Here is a 23,003-nt window from a genome sequence, read left to right as displayed (position 1 = left end):
GAAAGTGAATGGGAGTCAGGCTCCTAACAAGTCTGGGCTCCTTTGAAGAGCCAGGCACTGATTTCAATGGGTCTGCTCTCAGTGTAAGGTATTTTTCAACCCAGTTAAGGATGGCAGGAGCTGTCCCATACTTAGAGAGTTTTAAATAAAGGTTTATTGTTCCTTTATCTATAATCATGTCTGGTACTGTGGCAATGTCAGACACAGAATCAAATGTAAATGCACAACTCACAGTATATAGGAATGTATCACTGCAAAATTCAGACACCTAAAAAAAGATTATCAAGATATCTCTTATCTGGTAAATCATGATGATAACATTATATTCACATAGTGTTTTTTAATGAAAGAAATTATAACTTCAGTTTAAAACAGTGTGACCTTATTTTTAAGGAGATGGGTATGTAAGCATTAGAAATATTCAAACTTAATTCATTTCAATTCAACATACAATTAAAATAAGCCCTTTTAAAATAAAGTACAAAATATCACTAGTATGTACAAAAAATTATTATGCATAGGAAGAGAGGACACACTATTTTTCCTTCAGATTTCACACCTGCCTGCAGTTGTTCAAGTCATCCGTGTCAGTGGCTACCTTATACCCTAGCTCATGTTTCAAAGGTAGCTGTTTCTCAGTATTCCATATTGCACTGAGCTACTTTCTGAGAAATAGTTGAATTTTGTCTGCATCTTTAAAGCCTATTGACTTACGTCCCATTCAACCCCCTTGACTCTATGATTTTGGTGGAGTCGTATGAGTTATAAACACTGAATTTGGGTTTGTGTGCCCACTCAAAATGGTAGGAAAGTCTGTTCTTCTGCATAAGATTAAATTATTCACTACTTACAGTATACCTTAAAAAAGGGAAGCCTCCCAGCCATCCTTTAATTATTAAAGGCCAAATAGATTGCAGACATCCACATTTCTTTTAAGCTGCTATTTAAGGCTTAATTCTGTTCCCAGTGAATCTAATGATGTTTTGCACTTACAGAACACTTTCAATTCATCCCAAAACACTTTGGACCTATATGAATAAGGATTATTTTCCCTTTATGACAGATGGGGTGATTGAGGCGCAGAGGCTAAGTGACCTACACAAGGTCATACAATGAGTCATGGGCAGAATCAACAGTAGGACCCAGTCTTCTGGTGCCATGCTTAATCCACTAGACCACAGCTCACTCCAGTGAAGTCAATAGGAGTTGTATTATTGTCTTCAGTGGGAGCAGGAGCAGACCCTACATTATTATATTCCAAAAATTCCAATATTAAAGCATAGCCAGGCCAATATGGTTTAAGGCTGAGAAGGATAAATCATTCCATGCCATGTACAAATAAAAGGTGCCTGTACAGTAAGAAAGGAGAGGAAATGTGTACAGTAAGAACTTTAAAGAGCTTGGCATTTGACATCTAATTATGTTTTCCTCTTTCTTTCAGAGTGCCTATAAAGATGACGACAAAAGCACCAACGTTTACGCAGCCGTTACAAAGTGTTGTGGCACTGGAGGGTAGTGCCGCAACCTTTGAGGCTCATGTTAGTGGTAAGACCTAGTCCTTTCTGATTACCTTCATTTCTTGGTCCTGAATTATTTATGTTGTGGAAATGTAAGGCAAATGTACAATTGCCAGTGCTTTAGATAGTCATGTAATGTGATGGAGTAAAGATTGTCAGTACATGAATATATCCAAATCTGACAGTCCTGAAAAAGGTCAAGTAATATAATGTCATTTCTTCAATGGATTAGCCTACTTCAGAGAGTGCTATCAGAGTCCAGCAGACATACTGTGCAGAATTATGATGGATCAAAGGAAAGGCCCAATTCTGCTACCACTGAAGTCTGTGGCCAAATTCTCATTGACTTCAATAGGAGCAGACTTGGGCCCCAGTTAACAAAGCAAAGGAAGAAATAGGGATAAAAGTGAAAAGTGTGCTAGTGAGAGATCTAGGGATGTATGCACAGAGTCTATGGGGACATGACAGAGTGAGGGGCCAAGTAGCAGAAGGTTCACTGCTGATCCAGAGCAAAAGGGGACCATTTTTTTTGTGCTGGGCACACTGGCTCATTTTCTGTTGACTTACGCCCCATTCAACCCTCTTGACTCTATGATTTTGGTGGAGTCGTATGGGTATAAGCACAGAATTTGGGCTTGTGTGCCCACTCAAAATGGTAGGAAAGTCTGTTTAGAGGTAGTATAAGATTGTCCAAACGTAACTAAGATCATGGGGCAACTTAAAGAAGCACCTTCATTTTTAAATTAAGTGCCATTTTATCAAATCTTATTCACTATTTTTATCATATGTTGAGTCAGCATGAACACAGAGAATGTACAAAGCCCCACTCAAACCCTATTAGTCAATCAAAATAAGTGCCAGAGCAGCCAATGCCTTGTTCCAGGAGTGGCTTTGACACATGTTCAGTACTAAGGAGAAGTGACACAGAATGGGATGGTTAAGGAAGTGCATTAGGGTGTTGGTATTAGCACTGTGACTACCACATACTATAAAACAAAGCATCCATGATCTGCAGTTGTACAATTACCCCCTGGCAGATATGTTGTCTGTCCAGCACCATAGCCACCTTTGACATTTGCTGTGGCTGGTAATCATTGCCCTGTGGGTGTCTAAGATGTACTTACTCCAAAGTGTGACTGCCAATCATGCTTTTGCACCCAGACCTATACCAACATTTTGGATCCCTTGATTAACATAGGATCATATGGGACATTTGAATACCACCATATGCCCATTTACATCTGTGAATTATTTTGTACCCACTTTTCAGGGTTTGATCCACTGCTCCAGTGTTAGCCATCCCAGCCTTCTGTAACAGGGCAGAATTTTTGTTTGATGTAGGTTTCATATGAAGTTGTATAGATATGCTGAGGAAAATCACCCTTGTAATAAATCCATTAACCATAAAAGTAAAATAGATAAATGTACCATTAAAACCAGTTATGATGCTGAAGTTCTTGATGAATGAATGATTTCAGCTATTTTCTTTTCATTTATAATATCCTGTAATATTTGTGAGTGAAACTTAATTTAATACTGATAAGGGACACATCAGTTTTATAACTGCATGTACCATTCTTTTATTTTAGGCCCAAACCTTATGTGAACCAATCTTTTCTTAGCTCTTATTCATGTTGTGGGATACTGAACATCCCTTCCTCCCCAAAGCCACTCATCAGGTCTGACAGTTCTGGCAGTGATTCAGTATTTCGTTTTTCTAATGTACAAAAAATTGTGAACGTTTTATTTCCTGGAATCTGACCTTCTAAATCACAGACAGTGTAACTTTATTTCTGTCACCTGGATAGTGGTCTCTTTTATCAATCATTGTGAATATTAAATTCAATCCTTGTCTTTACCTTTGAATAAAGCCATTTTATATACAAGTCAAATATTATGTATAATTCTAGATTGAATAGGAAGAGCACAATTAATCTGAGAGCACTAAAAGTGTGCTTAATAAACACTACAGGATGCAGCCTATAACACTAGAGTAAATAAACTAAATTATACATGTGAACCATACTGTGACTTGCTTGTGTGTGTGTCTGTTTCCACAGTATTGTTTGGATTTTGCATTCATTAATAAAGAGTTAACTTGGACTCCTGTTAGTTTATTTGGGTTATTCCCTTCCAAATACTGAGCAATGACAAGCCTGCATTTACAAGCTTCACTCTTGGTATGCTCTATGCTTGTGAAACTCAGTCCCAAAGTGTCTCAAACTGCTCCCTTGAAAACTGAGCCATCCCCTAATCCTTGGTATTTGCTTAGCTACATCTGTGAAACTGTAAGCACCTAAATGTTGTGTTTCTATTTTTGGTTTGAAAAGTCTCTCTCTTTCCCAGACTGGTCACATACTTTTATATATAATGTCTGAATTATTTGATTTTTATATATAAATATAAAACAAAATAACTCCAGTTTATTTTTTTGGCCATGAGAAACAGCAAAATCTGCAACTTTTCGAAACAAGTCTAGAATGATTGCAGACTCCCAACAAAAGCTTTCTCCCTCACAGCCCGTATTCTCATACAGTCATATTCTTGGCCTCATACAGAGTTCAAATAAATAACTGGGTTCTTTAGAGGGGTTCTTTGCAAGTGTTAGGGGGAAGAATTCTGCAGCCTGAGGGCCTTTGGAGCATACAAAGGTAGAGACTCTTGAGACTGTAGTAGCAGCTCTAGGGCAACTTGACTAGTGCAGCCTCAGGGCCGCCTCCTGGGGCTATAAAGGGCCTTTTTGCAATGGAACTGGTCCACTTCTGCAGTTGGGCATTATTGGAAGAGGTCATGCATAACTGCACAACTTTGCCGTGCGCAGAACCCAACATTATGGGGATTTCTGCATGGCTGTGCATAAAAGGGATTCGGGGAAGTGGAGGGGTGGATGGAGAGACATGGCTGAGGATAGAGATCTGTCACTTAACAGATATTTGGGTCCCTCCATCTTAGAAAAGGGGTTTCCTGAGACCACAAAGAGTCCTCTCAGCTGGAATAGCCCCCACAGAGCCGCTTGTCTCCTGCTGTGTGACGTGGGTAGTAGGATTCTTCTCCCTTCACAAGGATTCCTCTTGGCGTCTGAGTGCTGGAAGAGGATTTTCCCTGTCATGTTTAAGTTCCCATTTGAAGCTGGAAGCCAATTATGACTGTACATGGAGTCTATACTGAAAGTGGGAGTCTTGCCTGAGGGATTTGCCCCTAAGAACATCATATATTTGAACAGTAAAATATCTGACCCAATGTGGCTGCTTTCTGCTAATTTATATGAATCCCTCATTCATTCACTTCCATGAGGCTTTGCCATCATCCTCTCCAGAAAGATATAAAGATAACTCTTGATTTTACTTTTTGCTACAGTCACTTTCAGTGGTAGCTTATTTAATAAATTCATTATTAGGGGGAATACTGTAATTCAGCCTGCATTTTCAATTTACTTCTTGTTGCCTCACGCTTGGATTATATAATTTCATTACAAGGAACCTGTACTTTATTTTTTTTATACTAGTGAACAAATCAAAGGCATGAATTTCTCAATCTTTCATATAATTCTTAAATGAGACTAACACCAACTCCCTTAACAGGGCTTTCAAATGGTGCAGGACACTGTTTGAGGAATTTCTTAATCTATCAGCCTGTGAATTACACTAAAACCCTATGTATTGTCAAGACATCAGGGAAATGCCTTGAGTGTTGTGATTTTATGCTACTGGTGTAATTGCAAACCTGTGTACATGCAGCAATTCCCTCAGATGGTTGAAAGCTGCCATACATATTTGTAATTAGCAGAGGTATTTGGGGGCTCCTGGTCTATAGTGATGCTGAAATCGCTTTCTTTATCTACCGCTTTCTGTAGGTTCCCCAGTTCCTGAGGTGAGCTGGTTTCGGGATGGCCAGGTTATCTCCGCTGCAACTCTGCCCGGCGTGCAGATCTCCTTTAGCGATGGCCGCGCTAAGCTCGTGATCCCCGCCGTGACAGCAGACAACAGTGGAAGATACAGTATACAAGCCACCAATAGATCTGGGCAAGCAACTAGTACCGTTGAGCTACTTATCACAGGTACAGTATGGTTAAGGAGGGACAGCAAACTATTGACACTTCCCCTTGTCACCAGAGGTGAGGGAGCTAAAATAAAAATTATGTATATATTCGAAACTTGGATAAAAATAACACAAAAATATGAGATGCAAACACCATACAAGATAGTAACAACAAATCAAATTCCTTACTCCTAAAGCAAGCTAGATTTTTCCGCCCAAAAAAACTTCAGTATATGCTTAGATTCCTTATAGATGTAGATAGGATTCTTCATCACTTCATGGTGAATTTTCAAATATTACTATTACAACAGTCTTCAGCAGTATAAACTATGAACCAGACTGTACAAACACTTACGAGTATAGTCGTTCCAGATGCCTGTCCTAACAGTACAAGCCTTTATTCAAGAGTAATCTTTACTCACACAAGTAGCATCACCAACTTCAATGGAATTAGTCATGTAAGTAAAGATTATTCCTGTGAATAAGGGTTTGAAGGATAGGGCCCTTATTAACTTCTGTGGGACTGTACTCACATGAATATAGAATGGATCTGGCCCTTTCTTACCAATATAGGCCCTGATTTTGCAAACTCTTATGCACATGTTCAACTTTGCTCATGTGAGTAGTCCCATTGACAGCAATGGAAATACTCACATGAAGTTAAGTACACGTGTAAGTGTTTGCTGGGTCAGGGCTTTACTCATGTGAGTAAAGTTAAGGACATGTATATGTGTTTGCAGAAAGGAGGCCTTAATTTATTTTAATGTTAGACAAGGTGGCCCTCTTCTATATCAATAGCAACTGGGAGATAAATAAGGAGACTGTAGTTTATATATAAAGGGTATTTGTAAAGAGCATAAAGGCTGTGAATGCTTCTAGTATTGGAAATGTTTAGGCCTTATGAAGTTCTTTACTGAGTGAACTTTAATTTTTCTAATCAAATTATAGCTGAAACAGCACCACCAAACTTTACACAACGTCTACAGAGCATGACAATAAGGCAAGGAAAGCAAGTTCGACTTGATGTTAGAGTGACTGGAATCCCTACACCTGTGGTGAAGTTCTATCGGGATGGAGCAGAAATTCAAAGCTCCCTCGATTTTCAAATTTCACAAGAAGGAGACCTATACAGTTTAATAATTGCAGAAGCTTATCCTGAAGACTCCGGAACCTATTCAGTAAATGCCACAAATAGCGTGGGACGAGCTACTTCAACAGCCGAATTGCTGGTTCAAGGTAATGGAGTTGAGGTTGTAAGCCACGGAAATAAGAACATGTACATTCTTGTTGTGGTATAAAGGGCACTGCTGCAATTAATGTTGATCAGCAATTTCATTAATAACCCATTTCTCAAGAGTTTGTAACCTGGTTGTAAAAATTCATTCCAAGCTGAAACATGTCATAAAAGGTTCCAGGCTGGTAACAAAAAGTACATTTTCAGCATAAAACAATTCCTTCAGTTGGACTTCTTTGAATTATATAAGTACAGTATAGGCATCACAGAAGGGTTTTGGTTTTTTTGTGAGAGGTTGTTTTGTTTTGCTCTTGCAGAATTTTTAAAAAATTAGATTTTAAAAACAAGGTCTTTTATCTACTGCTGTTGGGCCACATTCTGCAGTTCTTAAGAGCAAAACTCTTATTGACATTAGTAGGAACAGGACTGTTTTTAATTTGCTAAATGATTATTTTTCATTGCAAAACCAGATTAAGGCATAATTTGATTTTTGCGGTAAGATGCGTATATGCTAATACTGCAAGAGCAACATTAACATGGCCCCATTTCTGTGCCCCATCGGAACTTCTTCTCACTAGAGGAATTTGTGAGACACACATAGCAAATGAATGGTAGAATGTTCATGTTGATATTCAAAAATCAGTGCTCACTAACTTCAGGCCTCTGGTCTCACAATGCATCTGCAGAGTGTGAACTCCAAGAATATGGGAGCAGCCCAGAATGAGGCACAGCAGAATTGCCCTTTTTGATCAGCTCATTCCTCACATACACATATGTAGAGGAGTCTGGACTTCATCTACTGTATATTTTTAAACTGAAAACTACCCAGACATTAAAGTTTAAAATTCACCTAATAAAGACACAAGGGCTTTTACTATTCCTGCTACAACAACATTATATACTTAGGGCCCTGACCAGACTAAAATATATGAGCCTTTCTAGTGTGTGCAAGCCATACATGGCTGAAGTAAGGTCACAGACTTTAATCATGGGGAAAGGGTTAATAGAAGTTTGGTCATCTGTATAAGGCTGTAATTGGCATTATGCAGCCATTTCTTGGAAGCAATACCCCCTCACAAGAGAGAGTAGACTCCATGGTGAGAGTGCAGATGAGAATGAGCCCAGTGGCTATGAAGGCGGTTTCAGGTTGAATGGAGCCCTTTCAATCATACTCATAATACTATTATATCCAAGGCAACCTTTCTTGGCTCACCAGTTAAAATACACTTTTAGACTAACTATGTATGTATTTGGGAGACTGGAATGATTCTGAAGTATAATTAATATGCTTTTAATTTTTTGTCCTAATTACATAGTTATACAAAAAGGCTAATCTTATTTCAACTGGTTCCACAATTATTTGCCTATAGATACTGCAAGAAAAACAGATGGCTGATTAATTCTTTCTCTGGTGTTTACGCATGCTGATATACAATTGGCATTGCATGTTTAGTTCCTTCTAAAAAGCTATTATTGTTTATTACCACATATAATTCTCCTGACTATTCATGTTTTACCTTCCGATAGGCGAGGAAGAAGTAGTACCCGCTAAAAAGACAAAGACGATTGTTTCGACTGCTCAGATTTCGCAAACAAGACAAGCCAGAATTGAAAAGGTACATTTTTTTCAAAGCTAATGGTGTTAAAAGCTTTAGAAATTGATTCTTGGCATTGCAGAGTCTCACCATTGTTCTTTCTTTCATTATAGAAAATAGAAGCCCACTTTGATGCTAGATCACTTACAACTGTTGAAATGTCCATAGAGAGTGCCACAGGACAACAGCTCCCACACAAGGCACCTCCAAGAATGCCTCCTAAACCTACATCAAAATCACCAACTCCACCAATAAGTGCAGCAAAAGTACAGATGGCACGACAGCAGTCACCATCTCCCATTAGACAGTCACTGTCACCTGTAAGACATGTTAGAGCACCAACACCATCACCAGTCAGGTAAATCATGTTAACTATCAAGGAAAGATTGAATTTTGAGTCATTCCCACCAGTAAAATGAGAAAATTAAATGGTGATGATGCGAACTGAAAGCACAACATAGAATGACTTGTTCTGACTGTTGGTTTTGTACAGTTGTCAAAGCTTCAGGAGGAGGGTTTTGGCAGCTGTCTGCAAATGCTCCATCCTCTGAGATAGGTTTAGGAAATCCTTTAGAAAATGTGTAGGTTCACATTCTGCACTGTGTTCCACCACACAAAGCTGGAGTAACACTTTTTTTGCTCCACTGTACGTGAGTAAGTTCGATCAGAATCTGGCCTTTGGTAATTACTGTATGGGAAAAGAAAAGAGCATAGGCATTTGGTGAGTTTCATGCAGAATGGAAGGATCAATAGAAAAATAACTGTGAACATCTGTGGACACAGGTATATTATGGACATGTAGGAAATGATTCCAGAGTTAAGGCTGTGGAGGCAAGAAAAATTAGCATGGTTATGGGGAAATGAGGGTTTAGCTCTGATATGTGTAGAGGGCCTCAGGAGGGAAAGTGAGTGATTTGAAGTGCAGGGTCCACAGCTGTGGTATGGCAGAGCCCAATTCATTTGCACTGGGGCACCGATGAAGAGCTATTAGACTCTTCTGGCTCCGCTGCCTCAGCTCCCCACTGCACCAAGCACTGGGCCAGAAAAGTGAAATGTCTCTGAGCTGAATGAGGCCCCATTTAAACCTTTGTGCCAGCTCTGCTTTGTGGTGAATTTCATCACAGTGAGAACAGCTGTTGCTGTATATACAAGAAGTAGCAATGGATTGGTAGTAACTAATAATTTACAAGCATAATTAATCCATGAGCACCTGTGTAAATGCAAGGATAATACAATAGTGCCATCTAGAGGGCATAATGCACTAAAAATGTTATACTCTAGGTATCAAGCTTATGCCCAAATAAATCTGTTAGTCTTTAAGGTGCCACCGGACTCCTTGTTGTTTTTATACTCTTGGTAGACCTTCGTGAAATACATTATTAACTCAAAAATAACATTTACATCTAAATTAGATGTGAAAATAAGCATAAAACATAAAAGTATAATGCTGGAGACCACCACTAATGCTGCAATGGTTCAGAATGTGGCAGTGTTAAAATATTTTAATGGTGCTAGAAATTTGATATACATGAACTCATCTTGGGGAAAAGATGTATTTAGTAGTGGTGTTAAAGCAAATTGGAAAGTGCTTTATAACTCCATATTAATACAATTAATTTTTAAAGTGTCAGTCTTTCTAAAAGCTCTGTTTATCGCTGTAACAGCAGATACCAATTAGTGCTGCTGTAATTGGTAAAAGGAAATGTTGCAATGGAGATAGACCCCAATCCTGAAATGCACTGATCAAAGGCAGACTTCTGTGCCCCCACATTATGCTCCACTGAATTCAGCGGGGCTCATTGCAGAACTGGGACCTAATTTAGTACATAATGCCCCTGATCCTATAGTCCTTTCTCAAAACTCCCATTATCTGAGTAAAAAATATAGTCTCTGACCCAATGTGAACTTATCATTTCTGGTACTTTTATAATAAATATATATTCTTGAGTGAAATACATTGTGGTGTTCTCTCTTATGTCTTCACTGTAAAGCTAATTAAGTCATTAAAAATCCTTCAGTAATTTAAGGATCTGACAAACCTACAAGAGCAGGAAAGCTCCTCGTGTCCTTTCCTTCTTGCAGTGTCAAGCACATTGATGGCGTTCAGTAAATAAATAATAAAACAATGAGATCTCCTCTCCTATTTATTATTTACATTGTGATAGCATCCAAAAGACCCAGTCAGGATCAGGGCCCCACTGTATTGGGAGCTGTACAAACACATAGGAAGACTGTTTGAAGAGCATAATTTCAAACAAGAGAACAAGTGAGTGTAACAAACAATAGGAAGGAAGGAAGAGAATAGGGGAATGGTAAGCAGCTCACACAATCTAACCATTTACACAATTTGAAGGTAACAAATCAACTGGAAGTTTTGCTTTCCTTTTCTACATAAATAAATCCAGTGTTCCCAACTGCCATGCAGCCTATCACTATTAGTTGGTTGGTTTCTTGTAGCCCTGGTGTTTATAAGTAAAGTTTGGTCAAAAAAAATCAAATTTAAACATTTTCCACCTGGGGGGAGAGGGAGAAGAAAGGGGACATTGGGTTTGTTTTGGTTTTTGTTGGTTTTTTATTTAGCTCAGTGTCCAGGTACTGATGGTATCCTAAACAGGAAATGAATATCAATTCTGTGTTACTTGTGCGGTTATTTTATTTTATTTTATTATGTGATGCTAAATTTAATACCAGTAATGTTATGTTTATTCATTAGGTCAGTATCTCCTGCTGGAAGACTCTCCACTTCACCTATTAGGCCTGTGAAATCTCCAGCACTGATCCGTAAAGCACAGGCAACAGTAGCCACTGCTGCTGAGGTTGTTCCTCCTTGGAAGCTGGAAGGTTATGTCTCTGCAGCTGAGGCACGGATGCAGGAAACTAGAGTAACTACAAGTGCTACCCAGATAAGGACAGAAGAAAGATGGGAAGGGAGATATGGTGTCCAAGACCAGATGACCATTAGTGGTGCTGCTGCTGGTGTCTCTGTTGCTGGTATAGCTGCTGGTGCTAAAGAGGTAAAGAGTCTTTAAATTTGGAAAGAACATTGCGTATGCTGAGAGAACTGCTAAATGTAATTTGAGAGACTGCATGTAAACACTTGCTTACAACAGCTATTTAGGGAGTTGCCCTGGAAATGTTTAAATATACCTTTGACAGCAATATTCTGTGCATGTAATTGTCATATGTTTATTCTATGTATGCAACCTATAAAATAATATCTTCTGATGTGACTAATTTTGGTCCTACAGGACACTGATAAAACAGCAGCTGTTGCTACTGTAGTTGCTGCAGTTGACCTGGCTAGAGTGAGAGAACCAGTTCCAAGCCCTGTAGAGCAGGTTTCTAAAAGGACAGCAATGACTGCGGTACACATTCAACCTGTTCAGGAGCAGGTAGAAGTAAAACACAGCTGTTATATAATTTCCTCCTTACCCCTGATCCTACATGCAAACAAAGCATGTACTTCACAGTGCAAAATTAACAAGATACTAAGTGCTTCATATAAGCATGCATTATTGGTGCAGAAGCATCTGGACTGTAGGGGACTGCTAATGGTCATCTCATCTATTACCTCACATCATGACTGAATGACTTAATTATTCTTACACCATTCCTGAGGAATGGGTATCGTCTTGTTTTTAATAACTCCAGTGAAAATGATCCCATAATGTCCTTTGGCAGCTTATTCCATTACCTAATGTTGTTCTTATACTGACAAAAAATTTCCTAATATTTAACTTGAATTTTCCCAGCTGAGCTTAAAATAACTATTCCCCAGCATTTCCCCCTTAATTTATACTACTTTTTTTTGATAACTGATCTTTACTCTGTGTTGAAATGTATTTTAAGGTTGTTGTTTTTCCCTCCTATAAAAATCAGATAAGAAAGGAAGCTATGGTAGTAGTTACTACTGATAAATCCAAAGAACAGGAAATAATATCAAGAACTAGAGAAGGAATTGCTACCAAACAAGAAGTACACATCACTCATGAAAAGGTGAATACAGTTGTTACAGATGTAATATTCATAGTTAAACCCTACTTTAAAGACAAACTATGTATATATTTTTCTTTCCTTTTCTTTTTGTAACTTATGAACTGAGAAGCCCAGCAATACAAGTGTCCCTGTATAACTCTTCTCCCTTAGTTTTCATTACTAACATAACTCGCTCACCAGGGTTTTCAATACTAGCATTCTCATAATTCTCTCTTGATGACTGATGGTTTTGTATAAGATACTTAGATACTACTGTGGCTAGTACTCTATGAATATTATAGATAGATTAAAGAGAATTTTTTGAAAAAATGAATTCCTGGAAAAATGCCATTGTTTTTCTACCATTTGTTGTATAGCTAGATAATACGCCAAACGTGTGTTTAAAAAAAAAAAAAAAAAAAGCCCACACACCTCTTCTTGGATTTTCCATTTTTCTGTGGCTCTTTCTGAGTTTATTCCATACACGTGGCATTTTTCTGTTAACAAATAGGAGGCAAGATACATTAAGAAGAAACTCATTCTGCACTGAAAACAATGCGAAACAAAATACTGGTGACTGAATTTCAGATAACTTTCAGCATATGTTTTGTTTTTAATTTTCAGATACATTTATTTTAACTTAAGACCTGATTCTGCAACCAAGTATGCATATGCTTAACCTTACTCATAAGTAGCCCTATTACAGTCAGTGGGGTTATTCAAATGAGCAAAGTTAACCAAATGTGCAAGTGTTTGCGGAATCAGGGCCTGTTGGTATTTCTTCATTCTATTTCTGGACAGTCCCCAGGAGTTTCATACGAAGATAGAGTAACTTATGCCTCCCTCCCATAGAAATGGTACATTTCTGAAGTCCACCGCCCTTTACAGCTTCTCCAGACCAGTAGGTGGGATCAGTCAAGTGCTGAGGTCAGGCTTCAAATTGAGAGGGTAAAAAGGAATCTAGTTGTGAGGGTGGGTGGGTCTAAATCCAAGTTAAGGTTGAGTCTAGTCCTGACGATGGAATCTAGAGTGAAATATCAAGGTTCAAGGTGAGAAATAGTCTGGGCAGGAGGAGGAGTAATTTACCTTTACGGTACTGAGGGATGGAAATCAGAAAACCACCATTACACAGGGAGGAGCATGTTCTGTATTTTCATCTAAACCTCCTGGATAAAGTGAAATTTACCAAAAAAATATGCATTCGAAATCATGGCTTTCCCTCCATTGATTGTAATGCAGATAAGTTTCTTCCTGTCCCAGTTTCTTTTACTTACAGCCTTTTAGTAGGAAAATGGCAGAGTGTATAGCGTAAGTTATTTTATTTTTCTTCTCACTGTACATTTCATAAAAGAAGTTCAGTTGTTGTTGTTGCCAGTCTAATCAATTTTTAAAATCTATATAAAACACTGGAGTTTTGGCATCATGTAACAATGATATTCACTTGTATACAGTTATTCCAGGGTGCAAACAGAGTGACTCACAATCACTTCCTTCTACAAGGATCTCCAGTGAAATTTAACCTCTTTTCCCTTCAGTAGTCCAGCCTCTTCTCCAATGTTATATAAAAGTCATGTAATTTGCATTTGAGATTATATGTAATTGAGACTTTTTTACTGTAAAAATCAGATAAGAAAGGAACCAGAGAAAGCTCCTATACCCAAGGTAATAATTGTTGCTGATAAAGCCAAAGAACAAGAAAAAGTATCAAGAGCTAGAGAAGAAATTTCTACAAAACAAGAGCAAATTCACATCACTCATGAAAAGGTAAATACAGCTGTTATAGATGTAACTCACCGATATACCCTTTTTCATTAACAATCTCTATCAAATGCTCCTTATGTATTTTGCCTTTGTTTTTTTATGAGCTGAAGGCTCCAACAGTAGAAAAATTTATAAAGTAACTGTTCCATAAAGAGGCCAGTATTACAGTTCCAGGCAAAACTCCCACTGACTTAGGAGTTCTGACTAGTCAGGAACTGCAAGATGGAGCTCTTAACATCAGTTATTTAAGTATTGTGGTTGTCATTACTAACATGCTCATAATTCTCATTTGATGATTAGTGACCTTTACTTGTTGTATGAAGGTGGATTTTAAGAGAACCTTTTAAAGAGTTTTTATTCAGTTAGCCATCAGAACAGAATAATATTCACTTACATAAAGGGTTTGAGCCAGTGAAGTTTGCTAGAAGTTTTGCCTGACTACAAACTGTCTGATCAGTCTCACAGCTAATACCAGATGATTTTGGAGCCCTTACTCATATTGAGTAGCCCTTATTTAGCTGAGTAGCCCCACTGACTAATGAGAGTAAATGTTAGGTCAGAGTAATACTCGTTTCTATGCAGCTGCTAAAAGGAGTTTATATCAGGAGGCTACAATGATGGTCACTTAAATGTAACCAGTAGGGGGCCAAATTCTTCCCTGATTCTTTCTCACACAGTGTAACTACTGAATTTAACTGGGTTGCAAAGTGTGTAAGATGGGACGGAAGTTGGCTTACACACAATAGTTATTCCACTCTACAAGTGGCATTTCAGCTTCTTTCCTTTCCCCATGTCTTAGAGGTGTAGCCCCGGGTGGGCCCACCCACTTAGCATCCAGGCCCACCCAAATCTAAGCAGGGGTGTAGTGCTGCCACATCAGCCCGGAACATCACTCAGACACTTGAAATCCAGGACAGAGCTATGTGACCGCCCTTCAGAAAGCTACACTCCGGCAGCTCTACCTTGCCATTTTCTGAGCCACCCCATGCGCGTGCTCAGCTCGGCAGGTGAAGCCCTGTGTCTGGGGGCACCAGGGCTAGGAAGAGGGCATGGTGTCGGGGAGAAGCTGAGCAAACACAGTCTGTCATTGCCCGTCCACCCGAAAGTTGGGACCCACCCAAATTTCCACTCCTAGCTGTGCCACTGCCTTGTCTACATAATATTCCATCAACCTGTCCCACTTTCCTGAAAAGTCATGTAATTTGGTTTGAGAGCATATATAATTGAAACTTTATTTTATCATAAAAAACAGATGAGAAAGGATGCTGTGAAACCTTCTGTGCCTAAGGTAGTAATTACCACTGATAAACCTAAAGCACCAGTCAGAATATCGAGAACTAGAGAAGAAGTTGCTACCAAACAAGAACAAGTACGAGTAACTGATGAAAAGGTGAATAGAACTGTTATAAATGTGATATTCACTCTCCTGTGATACTCCCTTTGCACACTAATACTTCCCCTACAAATACTAACTATATATTTCCTGGGTTTTTTCTAAAACTTACTCCAACTCAAAACTTATGTCAACTATGAATTAGAATCTAGTTCTTCCTACTTTGTCCTTCACTCCTAATAGTTGGCATTAATAAGATATCCATAACTCTCTTTTGACTGACACTGATTTCTTTGCAGTAAAGAGCATTTTAACTTTTTTTAAATACTATATTTTATTTAAATAGGCATTAGGACGTAACAATACTCATCAACATCTAGCTAATACAGAGTCACTCGGAGGCTGCAGTGTACAGGGATCTAAAACCTTAACCCTTTCCCCCATTTTAATGCTTTTTGCTTTTTTTTTTTTTTTTTTTGTAATGAGACCATATGTAATTGAAACTTTTTTGTTTCTACCATAATAATCAGATAAAAAAGGAAGCTGAAAAAACTACAGTAGTTCCGACAGTAATTGCCGCTGATAAATCCAAAGAACCAGTAACAATACCAAGAGCCAGAGAAGGAATTACTACCAAACAAGAACAAATGCATCTAATTCGTGATCAGGTGAATACGGCTGTTGCAGATGTGAAATACACTGTTCCAGCTTACTTTCTCTGCAAGCCTCCTTATGCTTCACCATCAGTTAAGAACTACTTGTGTACACTAGAATCCACTCAGTTGCATTCCCCTTAATGTGCCTGCTTAATTGGGGTAATTTGACAAGGAACAGATTCAGTGTAATGAATCTCAGTAATTCTAGAAAATTAACTAATAAAAAATCACTTTAAATAGCACCACCTATGATCATCTCTGAAAGCCTGGTCTCAGTAGATAACTTTGAACTGGTGTTTGCTTATGTAAATTTCTGTCTCTGAAGTCCTTTAGTATATAGGCTATTCCCCTTTAATTTTATGGTTAATTGACCATTTGATTTCACTTTATCAGGATTTGTATTGTTTTAGTTCTTCGTACAATGCATATATTTAAAACAATTCAGTTCCACCCAATATATTCTTATAAGCCTCTGATAAAGGGGACCATTGTTGGTTTCTGTTTCCACTGGGGTCTATGCCAGTTAAGAGGATTCTAATGTAATAGGGCTGAGTCCTGTCATCAGTGAGAGAGTAGCATGATTGTGAACTACAGGATATGGCCCACTTTTTTCTTAATGTAATTAATTAATTGAAAACATCACTGGTATGTTTACAAAATGTTTTGATTAATTTTCAATGAAAAAAGCAAAATCAGATAAAATATACACCAAGGGTTCAGTGTGCACAGAATTCACAGTTCTTTGGTGTGTGAATTTATGGCCAGATTCAACACTGCCATAAGCACTTCCTTTGAAGTTAGCACTAGCATTGAATAATACAGCCCTTAGAGTGCAAAGCCTTATCAATAGTAAAAGAAACGTTTGCAGACAATCTGTCTGACCTAGCTTAGAGATATTACTTCACGTGGTGAACTGTTTTTAAAGCTGTATGTAAAATGGGTGAATGAAGGCAATTTATTATTTAAAAGTGTTAATTTTTTCACATGCTCTTTTACTATATACCATATCCAGGTTAATTATAATACTGAAAAAACAGCAGCAGTTGCTACACAAATATCTGCTGCTGACCAAACCAGAGCTTGATAATGGAGAAATTACACTGACATCAAATGTGAAACCAATTATGGATCAGGAAGTTAAAAACAAGTTAAATCCTGGCACAAAAGCACCACTTCCCTTTTACCAAAATACTCAGTTATCCTTCCCTATTAGGAACTTGTAAAATACATTAGCACAACTTTTCCGTGCATTGAAGTTACAGCTATATATTTCCTAAGGCTCATTGTGCATGAATGGATCATGCAGTGTTTGCACATGAAGCAGCATATACATACTTCGACCATTTCTCGTAGTAATGTCTGATATAGAATTACGTGCAGCTGTCAGAAATTATCGCTTTTTAAATATTATACATACAGTACTATAGTCATAAATGTGCCAGCAAAGCATTTAATTTACATTGTGTACTGTATATAGAAATATGCATGTGCATAGTGTGAATGTATATTTATTCAATATAAATATATATTTACAGCTAGTGACTATGAAATGCACATGTCGGTAAATACAGGCTTACATATTTTCCATACTATATAATGTATGTACATTTTCTGTCTCTCTATAACATGTATGTACTGTGTATTTGCCAGATAGACAAATCTTTGTCATCACCATGAGTATTTGTATGAATTCTGTATATGTTATCTTTAGATTGGAGCTTACAAAAAGGCTGAAGCTGTAGCTACAGTTGTTGCTGCAGTTGATCATGCACGTGTTAGAGAGCCCTGGGAGCTAGAGCACACTGAAGAAGGCTATGCTGAGCAGACAGCTTTGGAATATGGATATAAAGAGCGTACTATGACAGGTCACGTTGTTGAGGTGCCAACCGAACGTCATGTTGTCACCAAACCAGTACACGTTCCTTCTGAAACAAAAGTTTCCACCACTGAAAAAATGGGAATGCATATATCAACACAGGTTAGACTTGGTTTACATTGCACTCTTTCTCTGGCTGGCTGTTGTTGTTTTTTTCATGAAACTTTTTATTTTGCAGTTTGGTGACTAGCACAACATACTGACCAAACATTTTATTGGTTAATGTAGATTAAAAGAACAGAAGAAACCAGAACTGAAAAAGCAGTCCTTGTGGAACACACACGTCCCCGGACAGCAAGTCCTCATTTTACAGTTTCAAAAATTACTGTTCCTAAACCAGATCATACTTACGAGGTAAGAAGTGGAGGAAAGGTGTTAGGCAAACAGCAAGCTCAGTTAAAATAACTGATACCTCATTTTTTCCATATTGATGCCCCTCCTTCCCCCTCCCCATACAATACTGTGTTACTCCCATTTGGGGGAAGAGGTTGTGCTATCTTTGATTTGTGTTGCCCAATTCCCTAGTAAGTAAAATATAATAGTGCAAATAAATGTATGCCCTTTATTTGTGAAATCCTGCCAAAAAGTGATTTTGTTGGGTATTTTTTTAAAACCCCAACCATTTCATATATTCGGAATGCAGCTAGAACATGTGGTATTTACAATAAAATGCTACATCCCTGGCATACACCTTCACCCTGTTTAAAGGGTAGGGAAAAAATCCTGATTCATGCTCAACTTCTCACATTAAAGAAATAATACTTCAGGAGCAGTACTTATTTTTTTTCTTTGCAGTTGTTTTACTGCATACTAAACCAGTTTAGGAATTAACATGCTCTACATCCCTAATCCAAATTATATTTTATGGCCCCATAAAGAACCATGTGCTTTTGCATTAATTTCATGTTACTTTTTCCTTTCTACTGTTTGAGGAGTTTTTTCATCGTTTTTTAAAAATTAGGGACACGGTCCAACTTAGTTATGCGTAAAGGTTGCACTTTGAAATCTCTTGAGGTATTTTAATCACTTCCTGGCATATAATTAGTTCTATGATGCCTTAGTGAAATCTGAGTTCAAGCCTAGAAAGCAATATAGCACATTCCTTAGAGAGCTATGTTGCTATTTAAAGAACAAAATTCTAACACAATATAATGGAATACTTTGCTATACAACTTTAAGTCTGCATACAAGCATATATATATATATTTTAAAGCTATGTTATTTTACAGCATAGGAAGGTTGAAAGTGTCTTTATGTAGCTTATCTAATGTCAATAAATATGTGAATAAGAAAGTAACAGTCATATGTAATCTGGGAAATGCATAGTTCATCTTTTGAAAATAAGAATAACACAACTGTAACTTTCTTTCTCTTGGTTAGGTTTCAATAGCAGGATCTGCTATGGCTACTCTGGAAAAAGAGTTATCAACAACTTCTGTTCAAAAGATCACCAGACCTGTGAAATCACCACAAGTAAAGCCACCTGAAACCAGAGTGATGGCAGAGAAGGTTGTCTCGCCACAATTTCCCTTTGGAGAGGCAGCTGACGCCTATAAGAGTCGTTATGATGTTCAGACCAAAAGAGACATAAGTGTGAGCATTACAGGTGGTGTGGTACGGGAAGAACACATTGAATTAATGCAAGAAGGTGAAGCAAAGGTTTGTCATTAAGTGAATTCCAAAATCATCTTGACTGACTTACATCTTAGAAACAATAGAGTAATCCAGTGTGTTTACAGCTTCCCTCATTACAAGCTTATTCTTTTAAAATATCCCTACTGAGCTTTGTCTACTGTAAGTTGTGATATTTGTTTTGCACAAGCATTTCTAAAATCCTAACATCACTTTGTCACAGCAAGCAGCAGTCACTCTCTGCAAGGAAACCTTTTCCTACATCAATTCTAGTGTGTCTACCATTTATTTCCTTCGCTTTGTGGGATGTTTAGTAACTCTGCTTTAAATGTCCTAGGTAACCGAAATGGCTAGAGTTCCTGAGCCAGCAGAAGTCCCTGCTACCCCACCAACCTTAGTCTCAGTAAGTAGTGAAAATTTAGATAAGGGTTACATTGTTTTGCCTTTCATTCCTTTTAAGATATGCTTTGTTTCACCCCCTTTTTGTCATGTATTCAATACATTCAGTTGCTCTCTGGAGCTCTGACACCATCTCTCATATCTGTAGTCAGTTGCCAGTCTCTGTAGCCATGTGACCTATCAGAATGATCTTTGCTGAACAAGTGAATTCTCACAAGTATCTCACAAAGATCAAGTTCCCTCTAGATTTTCCCTGTCAAGAGTAACATATTCAGACAGCCCAACTCCAGCTTCAAAAGCTGTAGTTTGAAAATGTCTCTTCTCTCTAATTTATTTGGGGCACTGCACATCAGTGCCTCATTTTGATATAGATGCTGAATTGTAAGTTTCAGGACTGTTTTATCATACAGTTGAAATGATTTATTTACTAGTGAAGAGTCATATTCATTGTATAAATACTTTTGTGTGATACAGGGTCTGAAAAACATGACTGTTATTGAAGGCGAATCTGTCACTTTGGAGTGCTACATCTCTGGCCATCCAGCCCCGACTGTGTCATGGTACAGAGAAGACTATCAGATTGAGAGTTCCATAGACTTCCAGATTACCTTCAAAGCAGGAGTTGCTCGCCTTGTGATTCGTGAAGCCTTTGCAGAAGACAGTGGAAGATTTACTTGCACTGCTACCAATGCAGCTGGAACTGTCAGCACTTCATGCCACTTACATGTGCAGGGCAAGTAGATTTCTCACAACAAGAATACAAACAGTTTGCTCAGTCAAAATGGCTTCATTACAATTTCTCTATACCCAAGAGCTAGTATTTCTGGCAGCTGCAGGTGTCTTGATTTGCCCATGGCAGCCTCCAGGGCTGCTAAACCTGCCAGCAACTCCCACCTAGTCTCTTCACCTAATAAAAGATTTTGTGTTGCCTAGGGCAAAAATCAAGGACTATCCATTAGTATTGTACACTACCTGCAGCATCCCCATCCCTGTTTTCACTCAGAGATACGTGGGCCTGCCACCCTTCACATTAGTCCCATCACTACAGACAATGGCTGGGTTGATGCCTATTTTGAGGAAGAGATAGACATATTCCCCATCTCCCAACTATTCTGGGGTCCTCCTACTCCCAACCATCAGTGACAAATATTTCAGCCTCTAGTGTCAAGACCATCACGCACTAGTAAGGGTCCTAAAAATGCAATCCTACATGGAAGGAATAAATGGTAAGAGCCCCTATGAGAATACTCAAGGATCATCACAAGTATCTGAGAGGAGGAAAGAGAGTTTGCTTTGTTACTGAGCTATATTCAAGACAATCCAAAACCCACATACCAAAGGAACATTACGGCACACCCACATCCCATGCCCCACTATATTGGCCATATAGGTCATATCAGACTGGAAAATACCACAGAAACAACAACGGCACAGCCCAATAATATGCAAGAGAGAAAAACATTAAGGGTGAACGGTAATAAACAGCTCAGGAATGTTGATTATGACTGTTACAGCCAGGTTGGGTTGAAGGGGCCAGGAGGGAGTCTCCCTATGTCACCTGGATGCCAGTTATGAGCAAGCTGGGGGAGAGGGATAGCTCAGTGGTTTGAGCATTGGCCTGTTAAACCCAGGGTTGTGAGTTCAATCCTTGAGAGGGCCACTTAGGGATCTGGGGCAAAATCAGTACTTGGTCCTGCTAGTGAAGGTAGGGGGCTGGACTCAATGACCTTTCAAGGTCCCTTTCAGTTCTAGGAGATAGGATATCTCCATTTATTTATTTAAGCTAAGATTCCTGATTCACTGTCCCAGTGCAAGGACCTGACCCTTAAAGTCAGCCAGCAAAACTACCTTCCCTCCTAGCTGCTTTGTCCACTTTTAAAATATTTTGGCATCAACATTATCATATTTTTCTTACAGTTTCTGAGGAGATTGAGAGCCGAGAAGCAGTTTCTGTGAAGGCTGTCACAGAAGAGAAACGGTAAAGTCACTTTTCTAAGCAGACTGCTCGTACTGTGATTATTAGTTACTTCCAATTTATTTATGATTTCCTTCTGCATCAGCTCATTTGCCTTCTTTGAAATCTTCTTCCAGCTATATGGAGTCAAAAGATGTGGTAATGGTAGATGCCACTATTGCAGAACAAGAAGTGTTTGGAGAAGCTGCGGCTCCTTATTTTATAACCAAACCTGTAATTCAGAAGTTAGTTGAAGGTGGAAGTGTCATTTTTGAGTGCCAAATTGGGGGCAACCCAAAGCCACACATCTACTGGAAAAAAGCTGGGGTACCTCTTACTACTGGCTACAGGTATATAACCTACTTAAACGTTGTTCTTTCTTTGATATGCAAATGATACTTCCATAGATTTGACACATATTAGAATTCAGTTATCCGCTTTGGACTAAATCTATCCCTAGTGTAACCCCTCTGATCTCAGTGTGGTGTCATCAGGAATTAATATAGCCCTAAGTTTCTGAACAGATAAGTATTTGAAACCCTTCAGGCCGTTCTTCTCTGTTATGGGATGCAACGTTTGCTCTGGTGGGTTATAAAATGTATATTTTAAAAGGCTAGAAAAGCAATTATAAATACAAGGTTGAGCTAAAAATCAACATACACATTAATTTGTAGAGAAGAGAGAGACACTTTGGTTTGAATTTTCTCTGCGGTATTCTATAGAATTGAGGAAATATTTAGTGAAGGAGCCATCTGAGTACATTTTCTGGCACTCTTGAAATGTATCATGACATAATCACCTATAGAAAATGGTGGAAATGATGTTGCCAAAAATAAAGCTCCCTGTATATAAAAATTCTGATATTGGGAAGGTTATATTGTATATGATAATGGAATCCTCAAGACTTCAGTACTGCCTTTTGTCTCTGAGTTCAATTATTATTATAGGTATAGGGTATGATTGAGCTCTGGTCGCAGTATTGTTATTTCTCTTATGTCGTTCTACTATTCCTCCAAGTTGATATTGGCCTAAA

At 38.3% G+C, this 23,003-nt stretch overlaps 1 protein-coding gene across 1 annotated transcript in view; it reads left to right on the top strand.

The window, feature by feature from the left end:
• The first annotated feature begins 1,443 nt into the window (after positions 1–1,443).
• Positions 1,444–23,003, top strand: part of TTN (titin) — a 309,203-nt gene continuing 287,643 nt past the window's right edge. The window contains exons 1-18 of the mRNA XM_065413700.1: positions 1,444–1,545; positions 5,371–5,574; positions 6,504–6,791; positions 8,317–8,405; positions 8,498–8,742; positions 11,098–11,403; positions 11,629–11,776; positions 12,264–12,380; positions 13,986–14,123; positions 15,373–15,510; positions 15,984–16,121; positions 17,821–18,087; positions 18,214–18,339; positions 19,366–19,644; positions 19,955–20,020; positions 20,491–20,749; positions 21,934–21,994; positions 22,108–22,320. Coding sequence (XP_065269772.1) covers positions 1,455–1,545; positions 5,371–5,574; positions 6,504–6,791; positions 8,317–8,405; positions 8,498–8,742; positions 11,098–11,403; positions 11,629–11,776; positions 12,264–12,380; positions 13,986–14,123; positions 15,373–15,510; positions 15,984–16,121; positions 17,821–18,087; positions 18,214–18,339; positions 19,366–19,644; positions 19,955–20,020; positions 20,491–20,749; positions 21,934–21,994; positions 22,108–22,320 — 3,173 coding nt within the window. The 5' untranslated portion in view covers positions 1,444–1,454. The remainder of the gene's footprint in view (positions 1,546–5,370; positions 5,575–6,503; positions 6,792–8,316; positions 8,406–8,497; positions 8,743–11,097; positions 11,404–11,628; positions 11,777–12,263; positions 12,381–13,985; positions 14,124–15,372; positions 15,511–15,983; positions 16,122–17,820; positions 18,088–18,213; positions 18,340–19,365; positions 19,645–19,954; positions 20,021–20,490; positions 20,750–21,933; positions 21,995–22,107; positions 22,321–23,003) is intronic.

The sequence above is a fragment of the Emys orbicularis genome, chromosome 11 (genome assembly GCF_028017835.1).
Source record: "Emys orbicularis isolate rEmyOrb1 chromosome 11, rEmyOrb1.hap1, whole genome shotgun sequence".
Taxonomy (NCBI): domain Eukaryota; kingdom Metazoa; phylum Chordata; order Testudines; family Emydidae; genus Emys; species Emys orbicularis.
Note: the sequence above shows the minus strand (reverse complement) of the source record. Positions and strands in the feature narration are given on the sequence as shown.